General features: G+C 36.7%; 1 protein-coding gene across 1 annotated transcript; it reads right to left on the reverse strand.

Moving 5' to 3' along the window:
- Window positions 1–1,722: 1,722 nt before the first annotated feature.
- IL13RA2 (interleukin 13 receptor subunit alpha 2) lies at window positions 1,723–26,294 on the reverse strand. The gene is made up of 10 exons (XM_057315870.1): window positions 26,200–26,294; window positions 24,896–25,019; window positions 23,047–23,198; window positions 21,067–21,220; window positions 20,426–20,546; window positions 17,473–17,657; window positions 16,184–16,329; window positions 14,642–14,786; window positions 3,427–3,542; window positions 1,723–2,689 (listed from the first exon to the last, which is right to left on the reverse strand). The coding sequence occupies exons 1-10, from the start codon at window positions 26,206–26,208 to the stop codon at window positions 2,639–2,641; spliced, it is 1,203 nt and encodes a 400-aa protein (XP_057171853.1). The 5' UTR covers window positions 26,209–26,294; the 3' UTR covers window positions 1,723–2,638.
- Between the last annotated feature and the right edge of the window lie 1,389 nt (window positions 26,295–27,683).

A 27,683-nucleotide genomic window follows, 5' to 3' on the forward strand; every position in this document is an offset into this window, starting at 1 on the left:
CCATTTCAAGCAAGACTCTGGACTGGGGGGGCAGGAAGGGAAGGGACATCTCTGGTCTTCTTCATTTGTCCCTTTCAGCATAGGACCTCAGCCCTACATGGAAGCTGGGGTGAAGATTACTGGAACCCAGTATTCTCAGCTTGCTGTGCTTGGGAATGGGAGCTAGGTGGAGGGAGGGAGCCTCAAACATTCCTTGCCAAGAGGAGAACTTTTGCAACACAGAACTGGAAAGGATAAGTAATGCTGGTGGCCAACCCCTCCTGAGGAAAAATCATAGTCAAAAACTGGAATATGATGTTTTTATGGTACAACCTGAGCAGTCTAATCAGAACTGATGCTGGCTATCAGGAGTGGATATATAATTAACAGGGTACAGTGAAGAATAAAATATGGGGCTCCTTCTTCAAAACTCATTAGGAATTTCAAGATGGTGACAGCAGATCACTAAATCATGTTTGAGGTCCTTCCAAGCCCCCAAGCATAGGGACTTTGTAATTGCACAGGACATATAATCATGAAGTCATCCTCACTCATTTTTGCCCTAGAGTAGGATCCTGGGGAACTCCTGCTATGAAAGGTGTTATTTAAAGGTTATTAAAGGTGTTTCTGGGAGATCCTAGGGAGAGGCTTCTAAGTGAGGGCGTAGGGCAGCCCTAGGTGACAGAAGTCAGATGGGAGAGAGGGGGGAATGTGACTTAGAGTACTGTCTGTATACCAAGCATTTGGGAAATATTTGATATCTTAAAATTCTATCATAATGCAAAAAAAAGGACTTTAAAAAATTCAATTTCAGAAAATTTGGAGTCATATTATCAAAAGGTTAATAAACCTATACAACTAGCAGGCCAGGAGTTCCAGGGGTCCTTTTGCAAGGACCTTTTGTCCAGATTTGTTGTCATTTTGTTGTCATATCCAGTTTATTAGGGCAATTCTGGTAGGGACTTCTAGGTTTATGGCAGAAACTCCAGAAATCTTTTGATTAGCAGAGATTTTTATGCAGCTCTGAAGAGGGGAATTGAAATACTAGTTCCCTTAGACCCACTCATGTGGTTGACTGCCATTTCCCTGTCTAGCCTTGACCTTTTCTCTCCACATTCCTCCTTCCTCCCCAACACCTCTCAACGCATCAAAAACATCTTTAGCAAGACCTGGCTTGAGAGTACATATTATACATTACCACGGGGGTTTTAATGTTTAATAGGGATAGGTCTACTTAGGGAAGTGGTGCGCATCCTGTCATAGATTACAAGTGACAGTAGAGGATGGTATTCTGGTTTACACCTCAGTTTTAGCTCTTTTCCCCCTTTTAGAGAAAAATGGTCACTACCAATAATAGTCAAAGCTGTGGTTATCCAGTTCACGGGCTTATCTCTTCATTATACTATTTTAAGCCTTTTCATTCTAAAATGCGCCTATATATCAGTGCTTTTCAAATTGAATGTGCAAATGAATCACCTGGGGAAGTGCTTAAAATGCAGATTGCTAATTGAGTAGATTTGGGTTAAGGTCTGAGATTCTGCATTTCTAATAAGCTCCCAGGAAATCCCTACTCTATAGGTCTATGGACCACAGAGAAGAAACACTCTGAATAATATTAAACAGAAATTGGTCCAAACTAAAACTCAGCTCTTGATTGTAATCTATAGATCATTATTCCCTAAGTTTTTTTTTTTTTAAAGATTTTATTTATTTATTTGACAGAGATAGAGACAGCCAGCGAGAGAGGGAACACAAGCAGGGGGAGTGGGAGAGGAAGAAGCAGGCTCTAGAGAAGGATCCTGGCAGAAGAGCCTGATGTGGGGCTCGATCCCATAACGCCGGGATCACGCCCTGAGCCAAAGGCAGACGCTTAACCGCTGTGCCACCCAGGCGCCCCTATTTCCTAAGTTTTAAAGCAACTCTCCACACTTAGGTTGTCACATTCTCTCCCAGAAGTCAATCGTCAATTAGTCTGAAAGTTGGATGCACTTTTAAAAGGCTTCTGCCTTTTGGTTCCTGAACTTAAAAAAAAAAAAAAAAAAAATCACACCATCAGAAAGTAGGAGATGCTGCCTGCCAACTAGTATAGGAAACTCGAAGCTTTTACTGCATATTTGTGACATCTGCATTTTTCAAATATGATCTCTCTATACTCATTTTATTATTTTCAGCCTTCTGTGCATTGCATTTCTTCCACCTTTTTCATGAAATGTAAAGCATACATTTAGACTATGAATGTATTGAAAACTTCTCGCTTCTTATTAACCCTCTCCACAGGTTACTTTTAAAGCCAAATAACTTATGGTGAATACATTCATCCCAAGTACAATTTAAAAAAGAAATTAGAATCTCATCTTTCAGGATTCAACATTTCTGGCTTAGTGCAAGTTACAAAATCACATTGTTTTACTAACACATCAGTGAATAGACTCTGACCCAACCCTTGACTTCTTTATGTGTAGCACTCTGACCCTGTATTAATGAGGAAAAACCCTGTTAATAGAATCCAGAAAATGTACTACTAGTTGAGGGTTTGAGTATACTAAAGCCTATTTAAATACAACAATGCTTTTAAAATAAGATTTATTCAATATTTGGAGAAAAGCTTCAGCTTAAGACTCATATTTAACATTTGGCCATAAGACTGAAAGTTAATGAGTCAAAAGAATGTCTCTTGATGAGAAAAGACTTCTTTTTTTGTTTGAAAGATCTGAAATTAAAAAAAGAGCTCCATTATTAACAAATAGTCAATAATAACACAAACTATTTCAACTCAGATTAGTAACTCAGAGAAATAGATTTTTAAAAAGCATTCAGCAGAGAAAAAAAGTAAAACATTTCATACACATTCAAATTTCCCTTTATCTTTAAAAGACTTGGTATTAAGATATTTTTCTCCAGTCACAATTTCTCCTTAAAGCCCACCGATCAGTAGTGACCTTCAACGTCTGAAATTCTATAACATCTGTACAGCTCAAATACGAATCATCTAAAAACAGCTCACAGTACAGGTTATATTTTTTATGGATTCTATCTCCCCCAACTAGAGTATAAGCTCTTGGAGTGCAGATACTATCTTTTTCAATTTTTGTGATTTTTGTCTGTGACATACTAATCTACATCCAGTTTAAGTCACTCTCCTCCCAATTCTGCTTTTCTCCTGTAACTCTTTCCTGATATTGTTCCCTAATCTAGAGATAAATAGTGTTTCATATTCTAAAGCGTTATTCCTATATTTCAACAAAAGTAAATCCACCTCCAAATTTAGTTTTATAGGGTTAATTTTTTAAATCATTGTATTTTCTGAAGACATCATCATAACCCATACAACATTAATTGTACACCCACAGTTTATAGGAAAAATTATAAAACATAGGTCCATCAGTTCTAAATGCAGAACATTTATTTGTTAACTATCTCAGACTAACAGTATGTTACACAACTTACCGTTTTCAGTAAAGCCCTTTGCTTATACAAAAGCAGACAAGTTATTACCAAAACAAATAATGAGACAAAAGCAAATGGTATCAGGAAAAATATTAAGGTTTCCTTCCATATGTCACCTAGGATTAAAAATCACGAAAAAAGGGGAAAGGTTAGATGTTTACAATTATTTTTGAAACTGAATTAGTTTATAAATAAACTGGTAACTGGTGAAGAACTGAGTTAAACTTGGTAACATCTGCCATATTTGCTAGTGCATAGATACCAGGTGTGTTTGAGTATAGCATTGCTTTCATCTGTGCACTTTGTATATAGAACAATTACTTTACTAAACTGTAACATCTCTTCATTTCACATAGAGAAACAACTCCCCAAAGCTCAATTCTTATTTTCTGATATGATTTTATTTAAAATTTGACCTTGTGAAATTTCATAACAAAATGATAAAATATTAGCTAAGTGATTAGAGAAACAGGTCTTGTGTACCTCTTAACTCTTACTGAGTCAAAGCTTTATATTGTATCACCTAATACTATAGTGAGCAAGAGCTGGTGACAGGGAGCAGAATATATGACCAGAAAATATGCCACATTGGCATGGGGATTATTTTGAGTTGAAGGCAATCAAGAACCAGCAGACTCAAGAAAAACATTTATCTTTCCCTTAACTACATAAAAGAACTTAGATTAGATGGCCTGGTCTGAGAGACAGCTATTACCAGAAACAACTTTTATTTGAATGACGTATCTGTATGGCAGGGCAAACATCTAATTACAGTAGTCCCCCCCCCACCTCCATGTCCTTATCCATGGTTTTGCTTTCTATGGTTTCAGTTAGGCGTGGTCAACTGAAGTCCAGGAGCAGATGATCCTCCCTGTGAAGTATCATCAGAAGATCAATAGTAGCCTAATGCTATGTCATAATGCCTACATTATTCACCTCACTTCATCTCACTGCTTAGGTATTTTATCATCTCACATCATCACAAGAAGAAGACTGAGTATAATAAGGTATTTCGAAAGACCACATTCACATAGCTTTTATCACTATATATGTTATAATGTTCTATTTTATTAGTTATTGCTGTTAATCTCTTACTGTGCCTGCTTATAAATTAAACTTTACCATAGATTATATAGGAAAAAACAGTTTATATAGGATTCAGTACTCTCCATGGTTTTAGGCATCCATTGGGGGTCTTGGAACATATCCCCTGTTGATAAGAGGGGGGTCTACTGTACCAAACATCTCTTCTTATTGGCCTGTGAATTACCCTTCTCCCCCTTTGAAGTTCCAGGCTCCAATCCCATTCTTTAGCTCATGATAGCATACAAGGCTCAACTGCCCTACATGCCCTTAGGTCTCATATTTCCATGGGGTCCCTGTATGAAATTAAATTTTTTTGTTGTTAATCTGTCTTGTGTCATTTTATTTATTTATTTTTTAAGATTTTATTTATTTATTTGACAGAGAGAGAGAGACATCACAAGTAGGCAGAGCGACAGGCAGAGGGAGAGGGAGAAGCAGGCTCCCCGCTGAGCAGAGAGCCTGATGCGGGGCTCTAACCCAGGACCCTGGGATCATGACCTGAGCCAAAGACAGACGCTTAACTGACTGAGCCACCCAGGTGCCCCTTTCTTATGTCATTTTAATTATTAGAGCAGCCAAAGAACCTAGAAGACTAGAAGGAACATTTTTCCTCCACAACAGTGAGCATATTCAGCAGGATAAACTTTAACTGGCTGGCAAGAATTCTTACTATGTCAGTCTCCTGGATCTCTGCCTACAGAGTCTCATGAAAGCAAGAGTGGTAAGAGTCCTTTTCTTTTTCTAAATTTAGATTAGCAAGAGGAAATACTTACGAAACAAGTTCCTTGGGTATAATACGTCTGGTAAAGATTTGGTATTAGTACTTTTGTTTTCTATTGATCCTTTTCCTCTGTTTCCCCTTGTCACTTTCTACAATTTGAGAGCTTGGCTTTATGAGCACTGAAAATATTCTGCCAACCAAAGGGTACATGTACCAGTGTGTATTTGGCAGATAGCTGAACAGGCTGTGGATCTGAGCTGACTGGAGTTAGGCCTGGGTCCAACTTAAAAACCAGAACTTGGGCTAAACTAGGTCTGGAGTGAGGTTTCTTTGTTTGACTCTGCCAGCTGTCAGGGGAAGGGGTCCATTCCATAAGGGGCCTTTGCCATCTCAACCTTCACTGTCTCATTGTGATAATAAAGGTCTTCATTTTCTTAGGCTGGATCTTGTGAGGGCTACATCTTTTGCACTCTCCTTATCAATGGTCAGACAATGGACTTTTGAATTGGACTTCTAGATTAAAATTTTTAGAGAGCATTCATCCTATTGACACCTGCAGAAAAACTAAATTAATAATGGGACACAAAGGAAAATAATGGCTTGACTTAGGGACTCCCCTAACAAAATGAAGGAACAAAAATTAGAAAAAAAATTAAAGTCTACATCCAACGTAAATTCTCCTTTTCAAAATCTGGCTCCATTTGCCTAGTTCAGCTTCCCTTTTCCTCTAACATTTACAGAGAACACTCTTGCCTGATCTCCAGGTCCAGGGTATACGGGTTACTTGTGTAAATGCTGCAAGCTAGGAAGTGATTTTAGCAGAAGCACCCAAGAAGGGCGGTAGGGCTCACTTTGCTATCCCTTATAAATTCTACTTTCCAGGACACTTTAATCAGGCTCCACCAGCTTCAGGTCTTCCCACACGATGTCCTTTTCAGGTATATCCTGGACCCCGAATGCAAAGAATTCATGTCTCATGGACAGCAGCCAATCTTTTAAATGATAAAGCCCCTTTACCTTCACTTTCAGAAGATCACATCAATTTAGAGAGGAGTTGGAAAGATTAGTGTCCGTTCAACTCCCAAGGTGAGTGTTCTTCCCACCCATAGGGATATAGCAGTTAAGAGACAAATCATACGGTTCCCTGAGAAAACTGCACCCCCCCCCCCCGAGGAAACAGATGACCAGAATTTCTCCTAGGTCCTCCTACAAATGATCAGCTGATGGCCAATGTTCAGGGGCTGATAGAAGCAACAGGAGATGCTTCCCTCCAACCCCACGACAAAGGTGAATTGGTCCAAGTTTAAATTGTACACTCAGAAAGAAGGCCTTTGCTTAAACGTTTTATACAGATTTTATAAAGGCCCTGTGCAAATTCTTCAACATCAACTCAAATGCCCTCATATCTATCCTTGAAGGGAAGGTTCCTGTATGGGCCCCACCCAGAGTTTGATGAGACCCTGAGGGATTTTCTGGTAAACTGCTCCGTTATTCCCTTAAACAGCCAGGGGAAACTAGAACTAAAATTAATTAAAAACCTTTATTTATTTTTTTTCCCAGAGATAGCTATACGCCTGGGACATGCAGGTGGTTGCTTCTTTCCTTTGGCTATCTTTGGGACTGACTCTGGATCTTGGGAAGGTAATACCTTTTGCATCCTATTTGGGGCCCCTCTTCCACCCAAGTGGGGGTTGTTAAGTACCACTAGAAATACTATTTGTCCTAGCTGAAAACTGACAAGATAGTCTGAAGGATTTTTTAGTAGCTCTATGGTCAGAAGTTGGTCAGAAATTGAAAGCTGATATACGAAGCCTGAAAGAAATTTTTTTAGGCTTCCTTCCCTAAACTAAAATGAAATTATGCACCCAGAAAGAAAAACCTTCTGAAGCATTTGTAAAAGGATTTACTAAAACAGTCCAAATATCCCTGGTATTAAAAAGCAAATTGAAGATAAAGTACTTGAATGGGTGGATCAACCTATGATGTCATTTAGGCTGCAATCCAATTCTTGGAGAAATTGAGAGTAACTGTCTTTATCTTATAAATCTTTACAGAACTAGAAACGCAGCTGTAGAGGTAGTTTAAAGTTCACTTATTCCTTTTTATCACTCCCCAAATCTCCCCTCTTTATTTCTAAAGGCTTCTAAGTATTGTGAGCGCATCTAGGTCATCTCTTTAAAGTACAAACTTCAGAGAAGTAATTCTTATCAGAAGAACACAGAAAGGAAAAGGTCATTTGAAACTTAAGATGAATGCTTCTCACAAATATTAATTTGTATTATTGTACCTGATTCAATGGCAGTGATTTTTAAATGGAAGCTATAAGTTCTGTTTGTCTATCTGTATATTTATAGATTTTTTAAAAGTTTTTATTTATTTTTTGAAACAGAGAGAGAGAGCACACGTGCACACGCAGGGGGAAGGGCAGAGGGAAAAGGACAAGCAGACTCCCTGCTGAGCTTGGAGCCCTACTGGGGCTGGATCCCAGGGCCCTGAGATCATGACCTGAGCTGAAGTCAGATGCTTAACCAACTGAGCCACCCAGATGCCCCTGCTTGTGTGTGTTTATATATATGTATTGTAAGGTATTTTTCTGCCTATGGATAGTGCTGCCAAAATTAATTTGTGAAAGAATTCTATTTAACTGATCTGGGAAGATATTGGGTATTAAAGCTACTTCAAGTTTGTTGGTTTAATTAAAACAGGCATGTCTTTAGAGTTACCAGGATTAAGCATAATTCTTTTATTCTACCAAGGCTTATTAAAGGTCAAAAGAGTTATCTGTCAGCATGAAAAAATGGCTTGAGATGATGGCTGACTTTGTTTAATGTCTCATAAGTTTTTGTGAGTAATCTAAACGTAATTGTTGAGAACAAGTGAATTAGATAGATGTTTATGAAATAAGAGTTTTTAGGTGAAATTTTCAGTTTCCCCAGATCTTTTTGGTAACCTAAAGCCTTAAAGTTTTGCTAAGTTAAGTTAAATGAGGGATAGCTCTAAATACCCATAATATAGTCATAAATAAAGATCATTTTGGGGGCACCTGGGTGGCTCAGTCATTAAGTGTCTGCCTTCAGCTGAGGTCATAATCCGGAGTCCCAGTATCGAGCCCTACATCTAGCCCTGCATCCAGCCCCATATCTGGCTTCCCGCTCAGTGGGGAGTCTGCTTCTCCCTCTGCCCCTCTGCCCTTCCCCCTGCTCATGCTCTCTCTCTCTTACTCAAATAAATAAATACATTCTTAAAAAAAAAAGAAAAAATCACTTTTAAATAAGATAAAATACTAAAACATTAATTACTGAACATAGATTAATCTTTTTACTTCTTGTTGTTAAAAGAAAAAGACAATAGGTTCAAAATGGAATCACTAAGCCCCACACCAGCAAACTAAGACTTAATATCTAACTTAATTACAGTTTCAGCATTCTGCCAGGGACATGACCTTTATTGAGTGTCTGGCATTACCTGATCAGTACTAGTGAGGTAATCTGCCTGGTAGACCCCTGACCCCTTTCATCCCATAAAGTAAGGTGACCATTCCAGAAATAATCCATGATTTTCCCCCTTCTGCCTATAAAAGCCTTCCATTTCATACAGCTCTTCAGAGCTCCTTCCTATTTGCTAAATTGGTTGCTGCTCAATTTATAAATCTTACAAAAGCCAATTAGATCTTCAAATTTACAGAGTTTAATTTTGTTTCTATTACAAAGAAACTAAGATATTTGGGTCAGTTGGTGAGCATGTCTTGTGTTATACTGAAAGACTATATTGTGAAGAAACATATGTTTCTAGAAATTATGAAATGTATTCATAAATTTTCCATCTAAAGAATGCTGGCATAACATACAGTTCACAATAACTTCTTAGTTTCACTACAAATTAAGATTTCTAAGGGTTAAGAATTCTAATTAATATATGTAATTAAAGCTGCTAGAAATAATAAGGAAAACACCTCTGCATGCAAGGAAAGTAGGATATGTATTTTTGGTAAGAGAAGTTATGAGGAATGGAGATGCATTTTTTGTTGAGGGAAAAGAAAGTAATTTTTCCTGAAGTGAAACTGGCTGTTGCAGAAACAGAAAGAAGAAAATAAAGGACAAATTATATAGAAAATTGGGAAGAAAGAAAAAAGAGAATCATGCCTTGTGTGCTCAAGTTAGCTAAAATAGAATTAGTTTATTACAGGGGTTATAAAATAAAGCTTTAAAATCAGTAATGCACTTACATAAAACTGGAACTTAATTTTCTTTTATCTGTTAAAAGGACAAAATTTGCTTGGACTCTTGACCTGCTCTTGATAAGAGATTATAAAAGGTTTTTTTCTTAACTTTTAAGTAGTTTGCCTAGAAAGTGATTTTGTGTTTTATCTAAGTAATTTCCTGTGCTTCATGTCTGGTCTTCGACGGTTAAGAAAACTGGATCTCCTCAATACTGAAAGAGCAAAGTTTTGTTAATAACTATGTAACCTTCTGTACTTGCCTTTGAAATACTTTATTGTCACTTTGGTCAAATAAATAATTAAATATTGTTTCATAATGATATGTGATCCTATTTAGTCAAGTGTCCAAACCTTTTGATATTTTTGACAAACTTCCTAAAATCAAATTCTAAATGAAGTCCTGACTCAGAAATTGGGGATTTTCTAGAGAGTCTCTGGAACATCCCAAAGATATGTTCTCTCTCCTTATAAAAAGTGAGATGTTAAACTAATTAAGCTTATTTGTTATGTTATTACATGGGAAGCATTTTGTCAAATAAGTGATGCTGAAACTTCCTAGATTATATTTGTGTGGATATATGTTAGTATTATAAGTATTCCAAAATTATGTGAAATTCCTAGAAATGTGGCATGTTTGGTATAATGACTATCAGTCATAATTCCAGTTATTATCTTAAAATGTTGTATGTTACATAAATTATCAAATTTCCTTGTCAATTCCATTGTAAAGAACTTTCATCAGATCTTTAACCCAATAAGCATTTTTAAAAACTTTTTTCATTTACAGAGTACTGTTTTACTCATATGCTTTTGCAAAAGTATTCCTTTAAAAGTACTTCATCTTCCAGGCACCTGGGTGGCTGCCTCTGGCTTGGGTCATGGTCCTGAGGTCCTGGGATCAAGCCCCACATGAGGCTCCTTGCTCAGTGGGGATTCTGCTTCTCCCTCTCCCTCTGCTGATACCCCTGCTTGTGCTCTCTTGCTCATGCTCTTTTTCTCAAATAAATAAATAAAATCTTTTTTTAAAAAAAGGACTTCAAGGAGATTCAAGGAAAGCACTTTTGACAAGAATAGGTTTCTGATAACTTTAAGATCGTAAAACTGAACTAGACAAGAATTTCCAGAACTAATGAAAAAAACTAGATTAAAACTGAAAAATAATTAAATACATGGGACTCAATGAACTGATGAGGACAATTACAATTTTAAAAACTTTTTGTTTGAAACTTCGCTGGCTTTTTAATGGCTTCTTTTTCCAGATTTAAAGAAACTTTTTTCTCTTGAACTACCTACATCTTAGAGCAACTTGGTAAAGTGTATCGTTGTGAACAAAGATGGAACAACTTTTCTCCCTACCTGATCCCTCCAGAACTCGGAGTGAGTATTCTTATTTCATGGCAATATTTGTGTAAGTTCAATGAGAAGCTGTTCTCCTTGTTAACAGGACACAATTGAAAATGTTGGTTATATTACTAAAGCTTTGACTACAATGTCATATTTGAGAGAGATCTACATAGACTCAGATATCACCAGACAGTTTTAAGGAACTAAGGTGGACTTTATGGGGACAATAAAGCCCCTTGGAAAAAAATCAGCCTGGTGTCTTATTTACAGGGTTCCTGGCAGCATTACCAGGTAAGTAAGGAAGGTCACTTCCTGGCAGGTTCAGGAACCTCAGAAAATTTGAGGAACCTCAAGAAGAGAGGAATTCATCCAAATCTATAGGTAGTGCAAGTAAAGTCTAATGATGAGAATTCAGCTTGACTTCTTAGCCTCCAGAGGCTTTTAAAAATCCAATCTGAGATTCCTAATGAAAAGTTCCAGCAGTGCAGATTTAGAGGAGCCTATATGATCAATCACTATTCTTGCTGCACTTATGTAAATAATGAGGCCAAGTTTATTGAAACTAGACTTTGCAAACACATTTATCTTACTGTGGTTCTCTTTGATAAAAAAAGGAGTTGACTATAGAGAGGAAACTTATGTTTTAGCAATACACTTTTGTGGATATCAAATTCTAGTACTGTTAATTATCTTTGAGGCTTTGCGTTCTACCTATAAAATGGACTATATCCTGAACTCTTCTAGTTTCCTTCCATATATGGCTACAACCCTCCAAACTAACATTTCCAACGTTCTCTCACCCTTCTGCCTTGGAATCAATGAGAAGAAAAAAATCCCTTTTCCTGAAGCCATGTAAGCTAAAGCTAAACAACTCGATATAAACTTCGAAGAAATCACCACAACAGCTCATGTATAGACAATCTTTATGCCTATTGCAGTGTGGGCTACTGAGAAAGATCACTAGAGACATTCAAACTGCAAACCAGGAAAATCTATCAGGTTGCCACTTCCTGCCTTTGGTCTATCTAAAGATGCTCTAAGCAGTTACATCTAGAAATCTTCTTGACTGGTTGCCTTCAGAAGTCAGAAACTGAAATCACAATCTTCCCCAAACACTAACCATTTTTTGTTTGTTTCCGCAGAGTCCCTCTTCTTAAATACCTGATTGCTTGCATTATAGACCTAACTTTTGGAGCCTGCCTGCATCACCAACTCTTGAAATGAGACACAACTATTTGACTAAACTGTTTCTTGGCTATGAAACTTCTTAGGGAAGTTTCAAAGGCAAGACTGAAGAGGAGCAGAATACATGAATCAAAATGTGCCACATTGGCATGTGGATTATTTTGAGCTGAAGACAATCAAGCTCCAGCAGTCTTTAGAAAAACACTTACCTCTCTCTTAACTACCTAAAGAATTTAGATAGTGAGCCTGCCTCAGAGAGGGAACTATTACCAAAGATAACTTTTATCTGAATGACCCATCTGCATGGTAGGGCAAACATCTAATTACCAAACATCTGCTCTTCTTATTGTCCCATGAGTCCTATTCCCCTTAGAAGCTCCAGGCCCCTATCCCATTTTTTAACTCATGATGGTATATAATAAGCCCTGACTGTCCTTGAGTCTCATATTTTTATGGGATCCTATACAAACAAAATTAAATTTGTTTTTCTCCTGTTAGTCTGCCATATGCCAAGTTAACTATTAGACCAGCCAAAGAACATAGAAGGGTAGAAGTAACATTTTCTCTCTCCTACACTGGTCTTTATAAAAGTCCCTGTGTGAATAACGGAGCTAGTCTTTAAAGGTCATGTTTTTAAAGTGGTCTTACATTTTAGAGACTAAATGAGATGAGGTTGTTTTTCTTTTCTTTTCTTTTTAGGATAAAGTTTTAATGGTTCCTCTGCATAGCAAGAAGTGAGCAATCACTACACAAACTTAAAAAGTAGACAAAACTTGTCCTTCCAAAATGAATATCTTCCACTTATTTTGAAGTCCTACAGAGCATCTTAAATCCTAGGCCCATACCTACACTCAAACCTACCCTCAACCCCATCGTTTTCTTTGTCCTGTTCCCTTAGGATCTTATTTTCCACTAAAAAATTACCAAATTTGTATGTTTAGCTCAATTAAGATTTGCAAGGATATAATCCAGAGAAATGACCAATAATGTAAGCTTTTTGGCATACAAAATTAACAGTGGGAAAGCAGGCTTCTTTGAGGTTCCGGTTGCTTTCCCTACACACAGAGTCAATCCTAAAGAAGATATATTTTCATTTCCAAAAGAAAGTATTGTCCTATATTTCTATTACTTGAAACATTCAAGTAATCTCCTAAGGAGCTAAGATCACATGTATCTCAGGAAATTCTTTGTTCCTAATCTCAGAGTTATTAAGATTCTACCAGAAGATACCCATTAGGGCAAAATAAATCTCGGACATCAATATTGCACTAAAGATTGTATGTAATACACATAAAGGATGTATTATTTTGAGAATGTGGCTAAAGGGGGCACCTGGGTAGCTCAGTTCGTTAAGTGTCTGTCTTCGGCTCGGGTCATGATCCCAGGGTCTGGGATCGAGCCCCATGTGGGGCTCCCTGCTCGGTGGGGAGTCTGCTTCTCCCTCTCCCTCTGCCTCTCCCCCTGCTTGTGTGCTTTCTCTGTGTCAAATAAATAAAATCTTAAAAAAAGAAAAAAAGAACGTGGCTAAAAACTCACCATACCCATTTTAAACTATGCATTGACTAATGATAAGATATAATTCAGGATATGATTTTCTCAATGTCAATTCCATTGAGTCTCCAGATATCTTATAGCAGTGACAAAAATAAATAACAGAACCAGTGTGTGTTCTTTCTGATTCCATACATCTCTTGGTTAATTGAGTTCTCCCTTTCTACCTGTTTTTTCTTCATAGCCCTTAGTGATTATATGATACAGTTAGCTTCTTTGTTTATTGCTTATCTCTATTCAATATGAGAATAAAATATCAATTCTGTGAGGACAGGAATTTTTTTTTTTACTGTTATATCTCTGATGCCTGAAAAAGTCCTGACACATATTAGGTGCTTTATAAATATTTGATGAATGAAAGATAACAATATCAATATAATAGTGAGATAATAGTCAAACAGAAATTCTATTATAATGGAACAAGAGGAAAAGAGATGAATGATTGATAGATGCCAGTATCTGTATCTGTATTTACATATCTATATACCTGACAAAGTAATGCTGAGTTAATTTCCTTCACTTTTGAACAATTAGTAGCAATTTCTGTTGATAAAGCTAGTATACTGTAAAACACAATAATATTTTGCCTCACTTTCAAGGCTTTTTAGCTTATATTGTTATTTAATTTAAAATGTCTTTTTTATCATAAGTCACTTTAAATCAGAATTGGAAGTGAATGGAATTGCTTTTACTAATGATGATATATTAATTAGAAAAATACTCATTAGGCACAGTACTAGACACTCAAAAACAAGTGTATGCTTACCCATCCTTGCTTTAAGATTTCTGTTCTCTTCAAAATTGAGAGTCTAGAAAAATATTGATTAAAATAGGCTTCCTAAAAAAAGAACTAGCATATTCTCTATACCAACAGCCAGAGAAACAAGAATGTTGATGAGAGAACTATAACAAGATTCTTACTTAAACTAGTTTACTCCTAGTTAAAACTGGATATATTTTCCATAAATCTATGTTTGAGGTGCTTGCTAATTTATCTTCTGTTTATAGACTATATGCAAGAGCATTTTGATTTCCACAATTACAAAATACACTGAAAGAAAATAAATTTGCTAGCAAATAGCTATTTAGTTACTGCTCTTATCTCATACCTTTCCAGCATTGTTCATCACTCCACTCACTCCAGATTCCATCATCTGAGCAATACATATTCACTTTACTTCTTACCAAAAAGCATAATTTTTGGCTTTCATTTGATGTTCTTGTGATTTGTATCTCATTTTCAATTGTGGTAGTCTGAAAGCCAAGTAAAAAATAAGATGCTATTATTTGATCTAATTGCAGCTAGATAGATCCCATTTGATTTGTCACTTTTGTAGTGGATTTTGTTACATAAAATACACATATCAAATGACTAGAAAGCTATATACCAAATCTTAACAGTGATTCTCTCTCTGTATGGTGGGGTGTTTTTGTTTTGTTTTTTTCATTTTTTTTCCTTCCCTTCCTTACTTATAATATTTTTCTATAGTGATAATGGATCACCTGTAGTAAAGGTACATGTGACAGAGCAAAACGCCTAGATAGCTTTAGTGTTTATGATACCCAGTATTTGGATTAGTGTCAGATTTCTCAGATTACATAAACTGGAAAATGCTACATATACTGAGTTAGCAAAAGGAGCCATCATGTGAATGTTATTTCTATGGAAACTATAGAGTTCATACACATAGTCTTTTTTTTTTTTTTTCCTCTCCTTATTTTGGTTAACTGCCATAAAAGCTGTGTAACAGTGCTCAGGGCTTAGCATGAAACTTCTTCAGATATGAGAATACACAAGGCTGGATGATCTTAAAGGGGAAAAAAAAAATCACTGAAGAAATTGCTTCAGTTTTGCATTTCAAAGAACTGAACAGTATTTCTCATCCAAAATAACAGCTTCTCTTTTGTTGTGACTTTTCTTGGGAACCAGCATAATGTAGTAGACTGGGAATAGCGGAGTAATTTGTAAGTCAATTCACTTCCCTGGGACATGTAAATCAATTCAACTCCCAGTTTTCTCACCCGTATATGAAATTAATTGATTAGAACTAATGGCTCACCTACATGTCTCCAACACTTTCTAAATTGGAAACCAATGAATAAAATTAACATATAACAATGTAGGGCCAAAGGCATCATCACATTGTTGTTGCTGGGGGGTAAAGAGTCTTGCAATCATTGCCTACTTCCTCCATCAGTCTCCCTTCTGCACTACAAGCAATTCAAGCAGCCCCATCAGAGTCTAATTCTGACCTGATGCTTGTTTCTCAAGAAGTGGTTCCTACGTTTGTATTTTTTCCTTTTCTTTTCACCTAAGGCCTCATCATAATCCATCTCATACTTACACTTGGCAACTTTAATTTGTTGGCACAATATTAGAAACAAATGACTACATTATCTCTAAAGTCCTAATGTAGCTTTAAAATTGGTATGACTGATTATGCTTTCAGACTACAAGCAAGCATCTTTCTTTTGTCCCCTACATTATATTGTTTTCTGGAAATTATACTAAGATACATGTCATATTCTATTCCTCATATGGATAGCAACTGATTTTGGTTCTCATGTTTGCTTATTTTATTCAAAAGGCTATGTTTAAAAAAAATAAAAGGCTATGTTTATGATTTCCCAAATAAATGCAATGTTCATACCACCCAGGTAGTATCATCTTCTGTGAATTCAATTTCATAAATGAAACATTTTGCTGGAATGGGTCCTTTAGGAATGCTCCATTTCAGGTTAATTTCCTCTGAATTCTTCACAGTAAGACTAAGATACTCTGGTGGCAAAGGTTTAACTGAAAAGCAAAAGGAAGGCATTTCACAACATGGAGGTCATTAAGTTTAGCAGTAGCTCTTATCAAAAGCTAGGGACACCTAATAAGAGAAGCTTCTAAGATAAATTGGGTGGGTCAAGACTAATCTCTATAATGTGAATTAAAATCAAAATTGCTTGCCAACCAAGATTAATTTATTGAGAAACTTGGTTATTTTGGAAACTAAATTTTGGTAAGTCACATTTTGACAAATATTTAAGCCCAAAAGAAAAGTTAGAAGATCCAAATCATTACAGTCTTTTTCCATTCAGTAGCATTAGGAACAACCACCACAACCATTACTACTACTATTTTTATCAATAGCTAATTCTCATTTAGACCTTATGATGTGTCAGGCACTGAACCAGGGATGTCACATCATAAACTCACTCATGGCGGTGCCTAGGTGGCTCAGTTGGTTAAGCATCTGCCTTCAGCTCAGGTCCTGGGATCAAGCCCCTCATTGGGCTCCTGCTCAGCAGCAGAGTCTGTTTCTCCTTCCTCCCTCTCCCCCACCACCCTGCTCATGCTCTCTCTTGCTCACTCTCTCTCTCAAATAAATAAAATCTTAAAAACAAAAAAAAAACAAAAAAACACCTCACTCATGTCTCACAATAAATCTATGAAGTGTCCTCTATTATCCTCATTTTACTGATAAGGAAATTGAAACAGACATCAAAAGTAACTTGCCCAAAGTCATACAGCTAGAAAGTAGTAAATCCAAGATTCAGATGCAGGTATGGCTGACTCTAAAACCTGTCATTATTGTAACTGTTAGAACTAAGAACTCAGAATATCCAACCATTTGCCTATTGAAATGTGGGAATAAGGGATTCTATAATTACTCCATCATTAACACTAGACAAAAATACTTTACAGCAATCTTTGAAGCTGAGGAATAAACTGTAAATTCTAAACAAAAATTCTAAAAAAAAATTATTCTTCATTCAATTCCTTATTCCTGTACTTTTATATTTAATTAGAGCTTCTTCATACCCTCTCTTGGCCCTCGTTTTTCTGGCTTTGCATTTCCATAAGTTTCTCTATATCTTTGTCTCCATCTCTTCTCTTCCATGTGGTTGTAAATGGCCTAAACTAGAAATATTTTGAAGTTGTTTAACTCACCTATATTTTGAAGCTGAAAAATAAAATAGCTGGGTCTTATAGGATGGGATTCTGATGACCCATTAACACAGATGTAGAAATCTTTATAGTCTGATGACTCCAAATAGGGAAACCTGCATCCCATATTTTTTCCATTAATCTTGATGTAATCAGCACACTGTGTTGTACGACCCAAGCCCTCATACCTGTAAAAAGAGGTACTGTAAGAATTGTGCTTACCAATATCTTAAAGTATCGTGGTATTCAGTTTTCAATTATCTTAAGGCACCAAGTGAATAAAAAAAATCATTTAATAACATGCAATATTTATTGAGCACCAACTCTGTGCCAAATCCTATGCTATGTGCTAGGGATACAATAGTAAAGCAAGCAGACATAGTCCATAATTTCATGGAGATTACAATCTGGTGGGAGTCTTAATAAAATATCAAAGATAAGGCAAGGATTCTTACTCATGTACTTAGGTTATGTTGACTTACCCACAAGAATCAAAGGGTAAGATTTCTATTAAGAAAACCTGGGGTTTATATAGATAATGCTGGGTGATACTGCCTTTTTTATATTGTACAGGAGAATTTATATTAGAAGAAAGCACATTTAAAAAGCAGACTTACAAAATATTGTTATGTGTAATAAAGTGAATGAAAGTCCTCTGAAGATATAATACACACCAAGAGATAAGCCAACAGAGGGGTCAAAAAGAAAAAGAGCTGTCTGGCAAGTAAATATCTAATTTCCCATTCTCCTAGCCAAGAAATGTTGCCATATCATTGAAAGTTAACCTCATTCCAGTAATAAAGCTAATGGGAATTAGGGTGGATTTCCCTACTGATTTCCAAAGCACAAATGCCTGGTTTATTTTCCTAAATTATACTTTGCAATGCAAAATGTGACATCTGTAAAAGCAGCCAAAATCCCTTTTGAAATTAGGCCAATCTAGCAGTTGATCAGGTGCTGATACAAACAGCCAGACTTTACTGAATTCACTATGCCAATATTTAGTTTGTTTCTGTTGTTTGTTTGTTTTTTACCCCAAGTTGTTATTTATTTGCATGAGGGGAGTGAAAAAAGAACTTTATGATAGTGAAAATATACCTTATTTTTTAATGCAATAGCTGCCAGCAGTATACTTGTTCTGGAGGGAAAAAAATACAAGCATTCTATAATAAGCTTTAATTTCCCTTTTCAAGTAGCCACTGGATCAGAGTTGCAAAGTTACAGTCTCTTGGTTAGTTCACCTGATTATGTTTGGGAGACTTGAGTTCTAGGCTAGACTTTACCCAGATTTACTATGTGCCAGTGCAAAGCCTCATGGCACCCTTATTTTCCAGTTCCTGAAATGTCAATATTTATCCCTCACTACTAAGATGAGGATAAAGCTATATTAAATAAGAACTACAATATATAAAAGGGCAGAGACTTTGTCTTATTCATACTTTTGGCCTTTTTATCTAGAACAGTGCCTGTCATTTAATAATTGCTTAATATTTGTTGAATTAATGAACAAATGAATTAGACTGTAGAAATTGACCCACCAATTCCAGATGAAGAAACTGAGACCCTAGAAAGGAAAACTGCTTGTCAAGACCACCAAACTCAAAGATGCCAGAGCAGGCATTAGAACCCAGTTCTCAGTATCCTCAATAGCTTATGCCTTATCACTTATATCTTATGATTTGTCTAAAGAAAAAATCCATGATAATTTGGGCCTGAAACACAAAGAGTGACACTTTGTCCTCTCTTGCTTTTTTATGTTACTTAATAAATGCATAAATTCTGATACATATTTATCAATGTACCAATACTCTCATTTGTTTCATTCATTTAATGAATATTTTGTGATGATCTACTATAGACATAGTACAGCATAGATAGTGAAGAGAAATGTAAGAAACAGTCCATGCCTGCCAATCTCTTAAAAACTTAAGGGAGCAGACAAAGCACACATATATGACAAAAATTTAAATGCCATCCAGACACGGAATTAAGAGCTAAAATAAGTAATAGTTCAGAGAAAAACTGAACAGAAGTTGATGTGATCACTAAAGAGTTAATGAAATTGAATACCAAATGGCCCCTGAAAGATGGGTAAGAGTTGGTGAGAAGGCCAGAGAGCATTTCAGATAGTAATGCACACAAAGGCATAAAAGGTCATAACATGGATGAGAAAAAAATGTAGAGATGGGTCTAAAGGGAGTAGAACACTCACACTGGTGATAGTAGAAGGTAATGTTGCAAAAGCAGTGATACAGTGAGGCAGAAATTTGAATGCCAGACTAGATTTTTATCCTGGAGGCAATGAATAGCCTCTGGAAGTTTTTGATATATGAAAATAGCAATATAGGAAGATAAGTCTGGCTACAGGGTGCAGAGCGAATAGGAAGGGAAGAGACTGGAAGCAGACACCATTGTTTGGGAAACTACGGCAGTCATCCAGGTGTGGAATGAGGTGAGCCTACAGTAGAGCTCTTATAGTAGAGATGGGAAGTAAAGAACAGATGTGCAACCTTGGTGTCAGAATGCAGTATTCAATGTTATCATGAAACAATGAAGGAATGAAGGAGATAGAAGATTCAGATGGCTCTAAGCTTAAAAGCCTCAGTGATAGTTAAAAAAGGGAAGTCAGAAAAAGGATCCAGTGTTATTAGGTACCCATTTTTAAAATATGCCAAAACTTCTTAGGTTACAATCCTATATATCTAAAGGATACAAAATTTAATCCAGTACAGGAACAGTGTCACATTCCTTATATCACCCATAGAGTGACTTCCAGTAGCTACAGCTTAAATCTACTTACTCCCATTGAAAACCCCAAATAATTATAAGCAACCTTCATCATAAATTCAACTCTGAAAAATAATAAATTTAATTTTGTAAAAATAGTTACTTATACTATAAATTAGTTTTTATAGATACTTTCTTAATATGCAATTCTTATTATAAAAATACTTACCAGTAAAACAATTGGTAATTGGTATCAAAATGGACACCCATGCCAGATTTCCAAGAGCACAGTAAATATTGCCAGTTGTAATATACACAGTCCATATCCTGAATTTTAGTTTCCAGATTTCCTACGGAATGAATGAACTGTGAATGCTTGAAAGGCATGGTGATGAATCATTTGGGAAATCACTATGCAATTTTAATTCATTTCTTTTGATCTCTCCATTTCATTTAGTAATTAATATATAATCAGGAACATTCCAAAAGGAAATTGTTAGAAATCACTTCACTGTAACGGGGCATATAAAAATCAAAAAACTTTGAGGGCTCATTTAAAGGTAGTAAACAGATGCAAAGGTACAAAATAATTCTAGAATGCTCTGAGCAGTTGAGCAAATACTCACATACATATTTACTAATATGACCTCAAAACTGGGGGCTATATTAACCTAATAAGATGCAGGTTTTGCCAAATTTGTTTGCTGATTTAAAGGATTCAAAAAGGCCAGTCACACACTCCTAAGAAGAATCTATTTGTTGCCACACTTTCATTTATACATACAATCTGGTAAATAAGGGTTAAGGGCCTTATGCCCAGTATGGATTGTTCTGACAGTATTAAATATGAAAAGAGAGCTTAATTTTAACCTTCTGGTGATGTCCAATAAGCAGTTTCTGACCATGAACTTCGAACTTCTGATCCATTTGTGCATTGGGCTGGCAGAAGTGTGTGTATCTTTGCTTCAACACCCTTGTTAAGATCAAACCCGTCTTTGTAATGTAGATTCTTGGTAATGATGGTCTGTTTGATAAGAAGATGAGACAAAGTCAAACTTATAAACAGTGACAGCATCATGAGCCATATTATTAGGGCTAAGAAGTCACCCTGGAATGTTCCCAATATCTAAGAAATTTCTAATGATTATCTGATACAGTGTCCTAGCTATATTCCTGGCAGAGCTCATTTCTGCATATTATATCATTTGATGAGATCATCTGAATCTTAACATCTTATTCAAAATAACCCCACGGGTGCCTGGCTGGCCAAGTCGGTAGAGCATGCAACTCTTGATCTTGGGATCCTGAGTTCGAGCCCCATGTTCGGTGTAGAGCCTACTTAAAAACACACAAATAGGGGCGCCTGGGTGGCTCAGTCGTTAAGCGTCTGCCTTCGGCTCAGGGAGTGATCCCAGCGTTCTGGGATCGAGCCCCACATCAGGCTCCTCCACTGGGAGCCTGCTTCTTCCCCTCCCACTCCCCCTGTTTGTGTTCCCTCTCTCTCTGGCTGTCTCTCTCTCTGTCAAATAAATAAATAAAATCTTTAAAAAAAAACAAACACACAGTGATGACAACAACAACAAACAAAACAAAAGAAAACGAAAAATAATCCCAAAAAACTCTGAAAAAGAAAAGAGTCTCTATGGCAAGAACTTGAGCTATAACGAACTTGAAATCAAGAGATAATTTTCAGATACCATATGCATATTACATGACAAATGATCTAATCACATTTCAAATATCACTTGAACTCCTCAGGAATTATATACAGTAAAATCTTGGAGGTAACTGGAGAAAGCCAGACAAACTGTGAGCTCCCAGAGGACTACAAATGTGTTATATATCCTTGTACTCCTGATACCTAGCCAAGTGCCTGGCACAAAATGTTGCTCAATAAATGTTGTATTTGAATTGCCTCTTGAGGGGCGCCTGGGTGGCTGAGTCGTTAAGCATCTGCCTTTTGCTCAGGGTGTGATCCTGGCGTTTTGGGATCGAGCCCCGCACCAGGCTCCTCCACTTGGAGCCTGCTTCTTCCTCACCCACTCCCCCTGCTTGTGTTCCCTCTCTCACTGGCTGTCTCTCTCTCTGTCAAATAAATAAAATCTTAAAAAAAAAAAAAAAAAAGAATTGTCTCTTGAAACTACCTAAACTGAATGAGGAAGGTAACAGCATGCCTCATACAACAGAAATCTTTGAATGAACATGCTTGACTATGTTGTTAATAAGTCAATAAACTTTCATTGAACACTTACTATAATATATGCAAAGAACTATGCTGTGTTCTGTGGGGCAAGTACAAAGATAGATAAGGCTTCATTCCTACAAAGAAAAAGCTTACGGTCCAATAGCATATATAAGACCCTTATACGGGTATGTAAGTAACTGTAAAATACAGTAAAATCTGTATGTATTCTTCAAGTCCATATTTCATGGCACCAAATTTTTTTTCCTATACTTTGAATGGTAGTCTTAATACTGGATGGGGTAAAAATAGATGTGGCAGGATGCATAGGAGATAGCAGCAGGCATGGCAGCTTGTTATTTCTTAATAATAGCTACTGAGGAGGAGCCTGGGTGGCTCGGTTGGTTAAGCGTCTGCCTTTGGCTCAGGTCATGATCTCAGGGTCCTGGGATCGAGCCCTGTATCGGGCTCTCCATTCAGTGGGGAGCCTTCTTCTCCCTCTCCCTCTGCCTGCCGCTCTGCCTACTTGTGTTCTCTGTCAAATAAATAAATCTTAAAAAAAAAAAAAACAGCTATTGAGATACAGGAATCAGAGTGGATAGTGACATCAAAAATTATAAGAAAGGTCCTAGTTATCACACAGAATTGCAAGTACATGCTTTACTTACCTTCCAGTGTTCACTATCAATGTTTCGGTATTTTAATTCATATTCTATTGTACATCCCTTAAAATTATCCAGAAACAGTGGAGGTTGCCATTGCAAAGACAGATAACCTAAATATCCAGGATCCACTATCTCAAAATCCTCAGGAGGATTAACTGAAATAAAATCAATAAGATATTTTTACTTTTTTCCTGTATCTTATAACAAAACTTGCTATATCTAGATTTCATCCATATGTCCATCAGATGGTAAATGGATAAATAAACTGTAGTATATCTATACAATGGAATATTATTCAGCCATAAGAAAGAATGAAGTACTGATCCATTCTACAACATGCAAGAGCGCTGAAAACATTAAGCTAATTTGAAAGAAACCGGTCACAAAAGATCACATAAGACCAATTTATATGAAATATCCAGAATAGGCAAATCCATAGAGACAAAAGTCAATTAGTAGTTGCCAGGGGCTGGAGGAAAGGAAGAGTAACACATGACTGCTTATAAATATTCTATTTCTTTGGGGGAGGGGATATAAATATTCTGGAATTGAATAGTTGGGGCTGTTACACAAGTATATTGTGAAGTTACTACAGACCACTGAACAGCACACTTTAAAAGGCTGTGTTTTATGCTATGGAAATCATATCAATAAAGCTGTTATAAAGTCTAGATTACTGCTTTATGCAAATATGACTTTGCCTATCTAGGTACTAAGTTTTCAAAGAAACAGGCAATTCAACATGGAGCTATCTCCGTGGTTATATATAGACCGGAATTTGGCCTAGAATGGGAACACTTTATTACGTAAATCTCGTTAATAGCAAGAACCAACCAGTATTAATTCAGTGTTTACTATATGCACATAACACAAAAGGGATAGAAAATGTAAAATATGACTACTATGGCTAAACACCTTAAGGATTAGAACAAGCAGATCTTGTCATTCCATTCTGGTTAACTGAATCCTCTAAAGTTCAGAGCTATCCCAGGGCAAACCAGGGCCACTCATTGGAAGGACTTAAGAAAAAGTGTCAGGCAGCTCAGCAGAGTGGCATCAGGAAAAAGCCATTTTATTTGTGGGGAGGGAGCAGTGGACAGCAATGGCTCTCCCAACTGGTGGTTTAAAAAGCAAACAAATAATTCTATAAATTTTCCTCCTAGCAAATCTAATAGTACTATAGTACTGCCCTCATGTTGCCATTCTGCTAATAATTTCCTTTCATTTCTGCCCATTTGTTCATTTTAATGCCTAACTTCATAATACTTACTGAGGTGAAGAAAAGAATCTACAAAAAGAAATTGTGGCACAAATTATGATTTGACATGGGACCCCCACCAGGTACCAATAAAGAAGGTCTCTACTGAGGATGAAATGGCAATCCTGTTGTTTCAACTCTTGTGGTTACAAATCTTTGTGAAATGCATTGTTCTGATTACCTTGTGCAATAAGAAAAACTCATTAGGCATGATTTAATAATTCTGTAATTATTTTTAAATTTTACTTTAAATCTCTGTATATATTTCCATATTTATCTAATTGTCTCAAAAGTTAAGGATAGCAAATAAGGAAAGTTTCCAGTTAGGTCAGTACCAGGCAATGAGGCTTCATATAATTAACCTATTTCTTAGAAGACTATACAAAAAGGTATGGAAAGTGTCTTTTAGATTGGTTTTTATCCCGCAAAATGTTTGTTATCATTAGTTACTTTAGATGTGAGGCTGACATATCTTTTGTGTATGAACTTCCTGAAATATTTCCAGTAACAATCTATTTGTTATTCACTTCCATGGGGTAGGTTGAAAAGACAGTTAGTATCCCAAATTTTAAAACTACTCCGTTGTTGGTTTACCTTTTATCTCAGCATTTGAAGGCACAGAGCCGAATGCTGTGCAAATAAGTAGGGTATAGAGACATCTGACATCCAAATGAATGAAAGCCATTTCTCCAAGATTCACTGCTTTGAAATTTCCACTCTAAGAAGGAAAAATACAACATTTTAACTGTATTTTACTTCAAATAAAAAAATAACCAAAAGACTAAATTTGATTAAAAACTCATTTGGAAACTCTGTGTACTTTCTACCAGGAATTGGGAAAACTGTGCCCCTTTGAGCCATGGAAACAGAAAAAATCAGGTTTGGAACGAATAAACTGGAAAGGGAGGATTCTAGGCTCATTTTTCTATAAGAGTAAAAAAAAAAAGCAAAACAAACATACAAACATACAACTGCCTGTACCCATTCATACCCCCCACCCCCACACACATACAGAGTCTTTTCCATACAACACATGTGCTGGCCGGGATAGGATAACTTCAAATAGTCTTCAGCCTGAAGACTGAGTCAGACCCACTAGAGTGTCCTTATTGGTTCACAGTGGGGGTTATGATATCATTAATCTCCATAGCAACCCTCTGCCCTAGCAACAAAGTAAATACACTGATACAGATACTCTTTTCTGAAATTAAAAAGTATTTGAAAGTTATCTGATTACTAAGAAAGCACAGAACCTACACCAAAGCCTCAGATACCTCAGAACTGTTTTTGTTCCATAAATATTAAACCACTGTCCTCTACTCTTTATCTGTTCCACTCTTTGCTGTTTGCCGTATCAGTAAATAGCATTTTCATCTGCCCAGTTGCCCAAACCAGAAACCTGGCAGTTTTCTTCAACTTCTCCCTCTCCCATACAACGTCTTCATTATCACTACCCTTTCCAAGATGAGGAACTTATCATCAGGATTTCATTATCCAGTCTTTCCTGCCTCCAAACCATCCTCCATACCACATACAGCAAGAATAACCTCTCTAAAGGGCAAATCTTACTTTTCACCTGTTTCTTAAAACAATACTTCACTGTCATAGAATACAACTTAATAGTCTTTACATTCTTGAAGAATGTTGGTTGTATGACCGAATTTAAAGGATTCATGTCTCCACATACCTAATCAACAACCACTCTTCTTTCAAAGAAAAATCACTACTCCCAGTTCTATACTTCTCTTTAAGTCTATATTCCTGGAACCAACAATTTTACAGGAAGTTAAGGAGTAAAGGTTACTATTTCAATATTCAGTGATTACCTTTCTTTTCTCCTACATAAATTCACTAAGCAGAGGAGACCCTCTCCCCCTGTACCACCCTCTTCAACCTACCTGGTCCATCTGTAATGTTCTAACGTTGGTAGGTTTCAATTATTACATCATAGAGTTCTGAGATCAAACTACTAAAGCCAGCATGTATTTTGGAGACCATGTTAGCCCAGCCTCATTTATATATTGGGAGGTAAAACTCAGACTTGCCCAAGATTACACAGCAAGTTAGTAACAGAGCTGGAAGTAGTACAGAAACATGATTCTTAACCCAGTGTACTTCCGCCCTATTATGCCGGATCCCACACATTTGAGGATTATGAAAGCTCTTCCTCTGGGACTCCACCATTTCTTCAATTAGCTAGCCAGGCTGAATCCACACCATGCTATTTTTTTCTATGTCTCATAAAATCATTAGAGAATAGTATTTCTCTTACTGAGGTCCAATAAATCTCTCTCCTCAATTCCTCCCTGCCCACATGCAAACCCGCTGCTGTCCTCTAAAGCATCTATAAGTAGTAGGTAGGTCTGTCAACAGATCTTCCACAGAGCTGTTCTCATGGATTGAGATTAACACACTGGTTACTTTGGGATCTAAGGCAGCAAATAGGTCTGACAAAGAGAAATCCTTTCCTGTTACTAATAAGGACGAGGCCTATCAGAACTCCCTTAAAATGCTCCCAGAGAGATCTTAAAGTTCTCTCCCCATATCAATCTGTCCTTATATACTTTCATAGCCCTGTGTCATGTGCAGCTCAAATGGTGAGAGTTAAAAATCCCTTGCTTCTACTCTTTTATAGGCTACTGAAATTTGATTCGGGCTATCAAATGGCATATTTCCTAGATCAGCCCAACACATTTAAGCAAAGGTAGGAAATGGAATAGTCATTTCCTGAGTCACTTTTCTATAAACCTATGAAAGGAGTTCCCTGAATTACAATACACTTAGGGCCCCACCTAGACTTTCTCACACAAATGGGTGTGAAGACAGCTCTTTCCTTGGCTTCTGGGTTACAAGACTGCCACTTGAGCAATGAGGTGCCTCACATGCTATATGGTTACCAGGAAAGACAGGATTTTTCACAAGAGGGGAAGGGACCTGAAGACAAAGGGAAGACGGCAGATGAAAACACAGACATGCAAAATTTCAGTTTCTGATATACTCTCCACCCCCAGCCCACAATTAACAAACACTCATACTCTCCAACCCCAGCCCACAGTTAACAACCACAGTTAACAACGACCTCATCTGGCCTTAACTCCTTATTTTTAAAAATGAGGAAATACCAAGAGAGGTAGATGAATTGTCCAAACTGACACAACTTATTGGTGGCAGAACTAGGACTGAAAACCAGTTCTAATGAGCCCTTTTCACTGACTAAACAATAAATTTTCTTGTTATAAAGAGTCTGTGCTGAGCCTCTTTTACCAGAAGCCTCCCCTGAACCTTGGTCAACCTACTTTCACCACTGAAACCATCAACCCACCACACAGTTTTACCATCATGACATTTTTGGCAGAGTAATAATTCAGTAAGCTTTCACAGA

Source organism: Ursus arctos, chromosome X, assembly GCF_023065955.2.
Source record: "Ursus arctos isolate Adak ecotype North America chromosome X, UrsArc2.0, whole genome shotgun sequence".
In the NCBI taxonomy this organism is placed as follows: Eukaryota; Metazoa; Chordata; class Mammalia; order Carnivora; family Ursidae; genus Ursus; species Ursus arctos.

What these genes read in the sequence shown, in the direction of transcription:
- IL13RA2 (XM_057315870.1), bottom strand. An exon ending in AATTACCAATTGTTTTACTG is followed by an intron (nt 17,658 to 20,425) that starts GTAAGTATTTTT and finishes CTCTTTTTACAG; the next exon opens with GTATGAGGGCTTGGGTCGTA. An exon ending in TTTTCAGCTTCAAAATATAG is followed by an intron (nt 16,330 to 17,472) that starts GTGAGTTAAACA and finishes TTTGCTTTTCAG; the next exon opens with TTAAACCTTTGCCACCAGAG.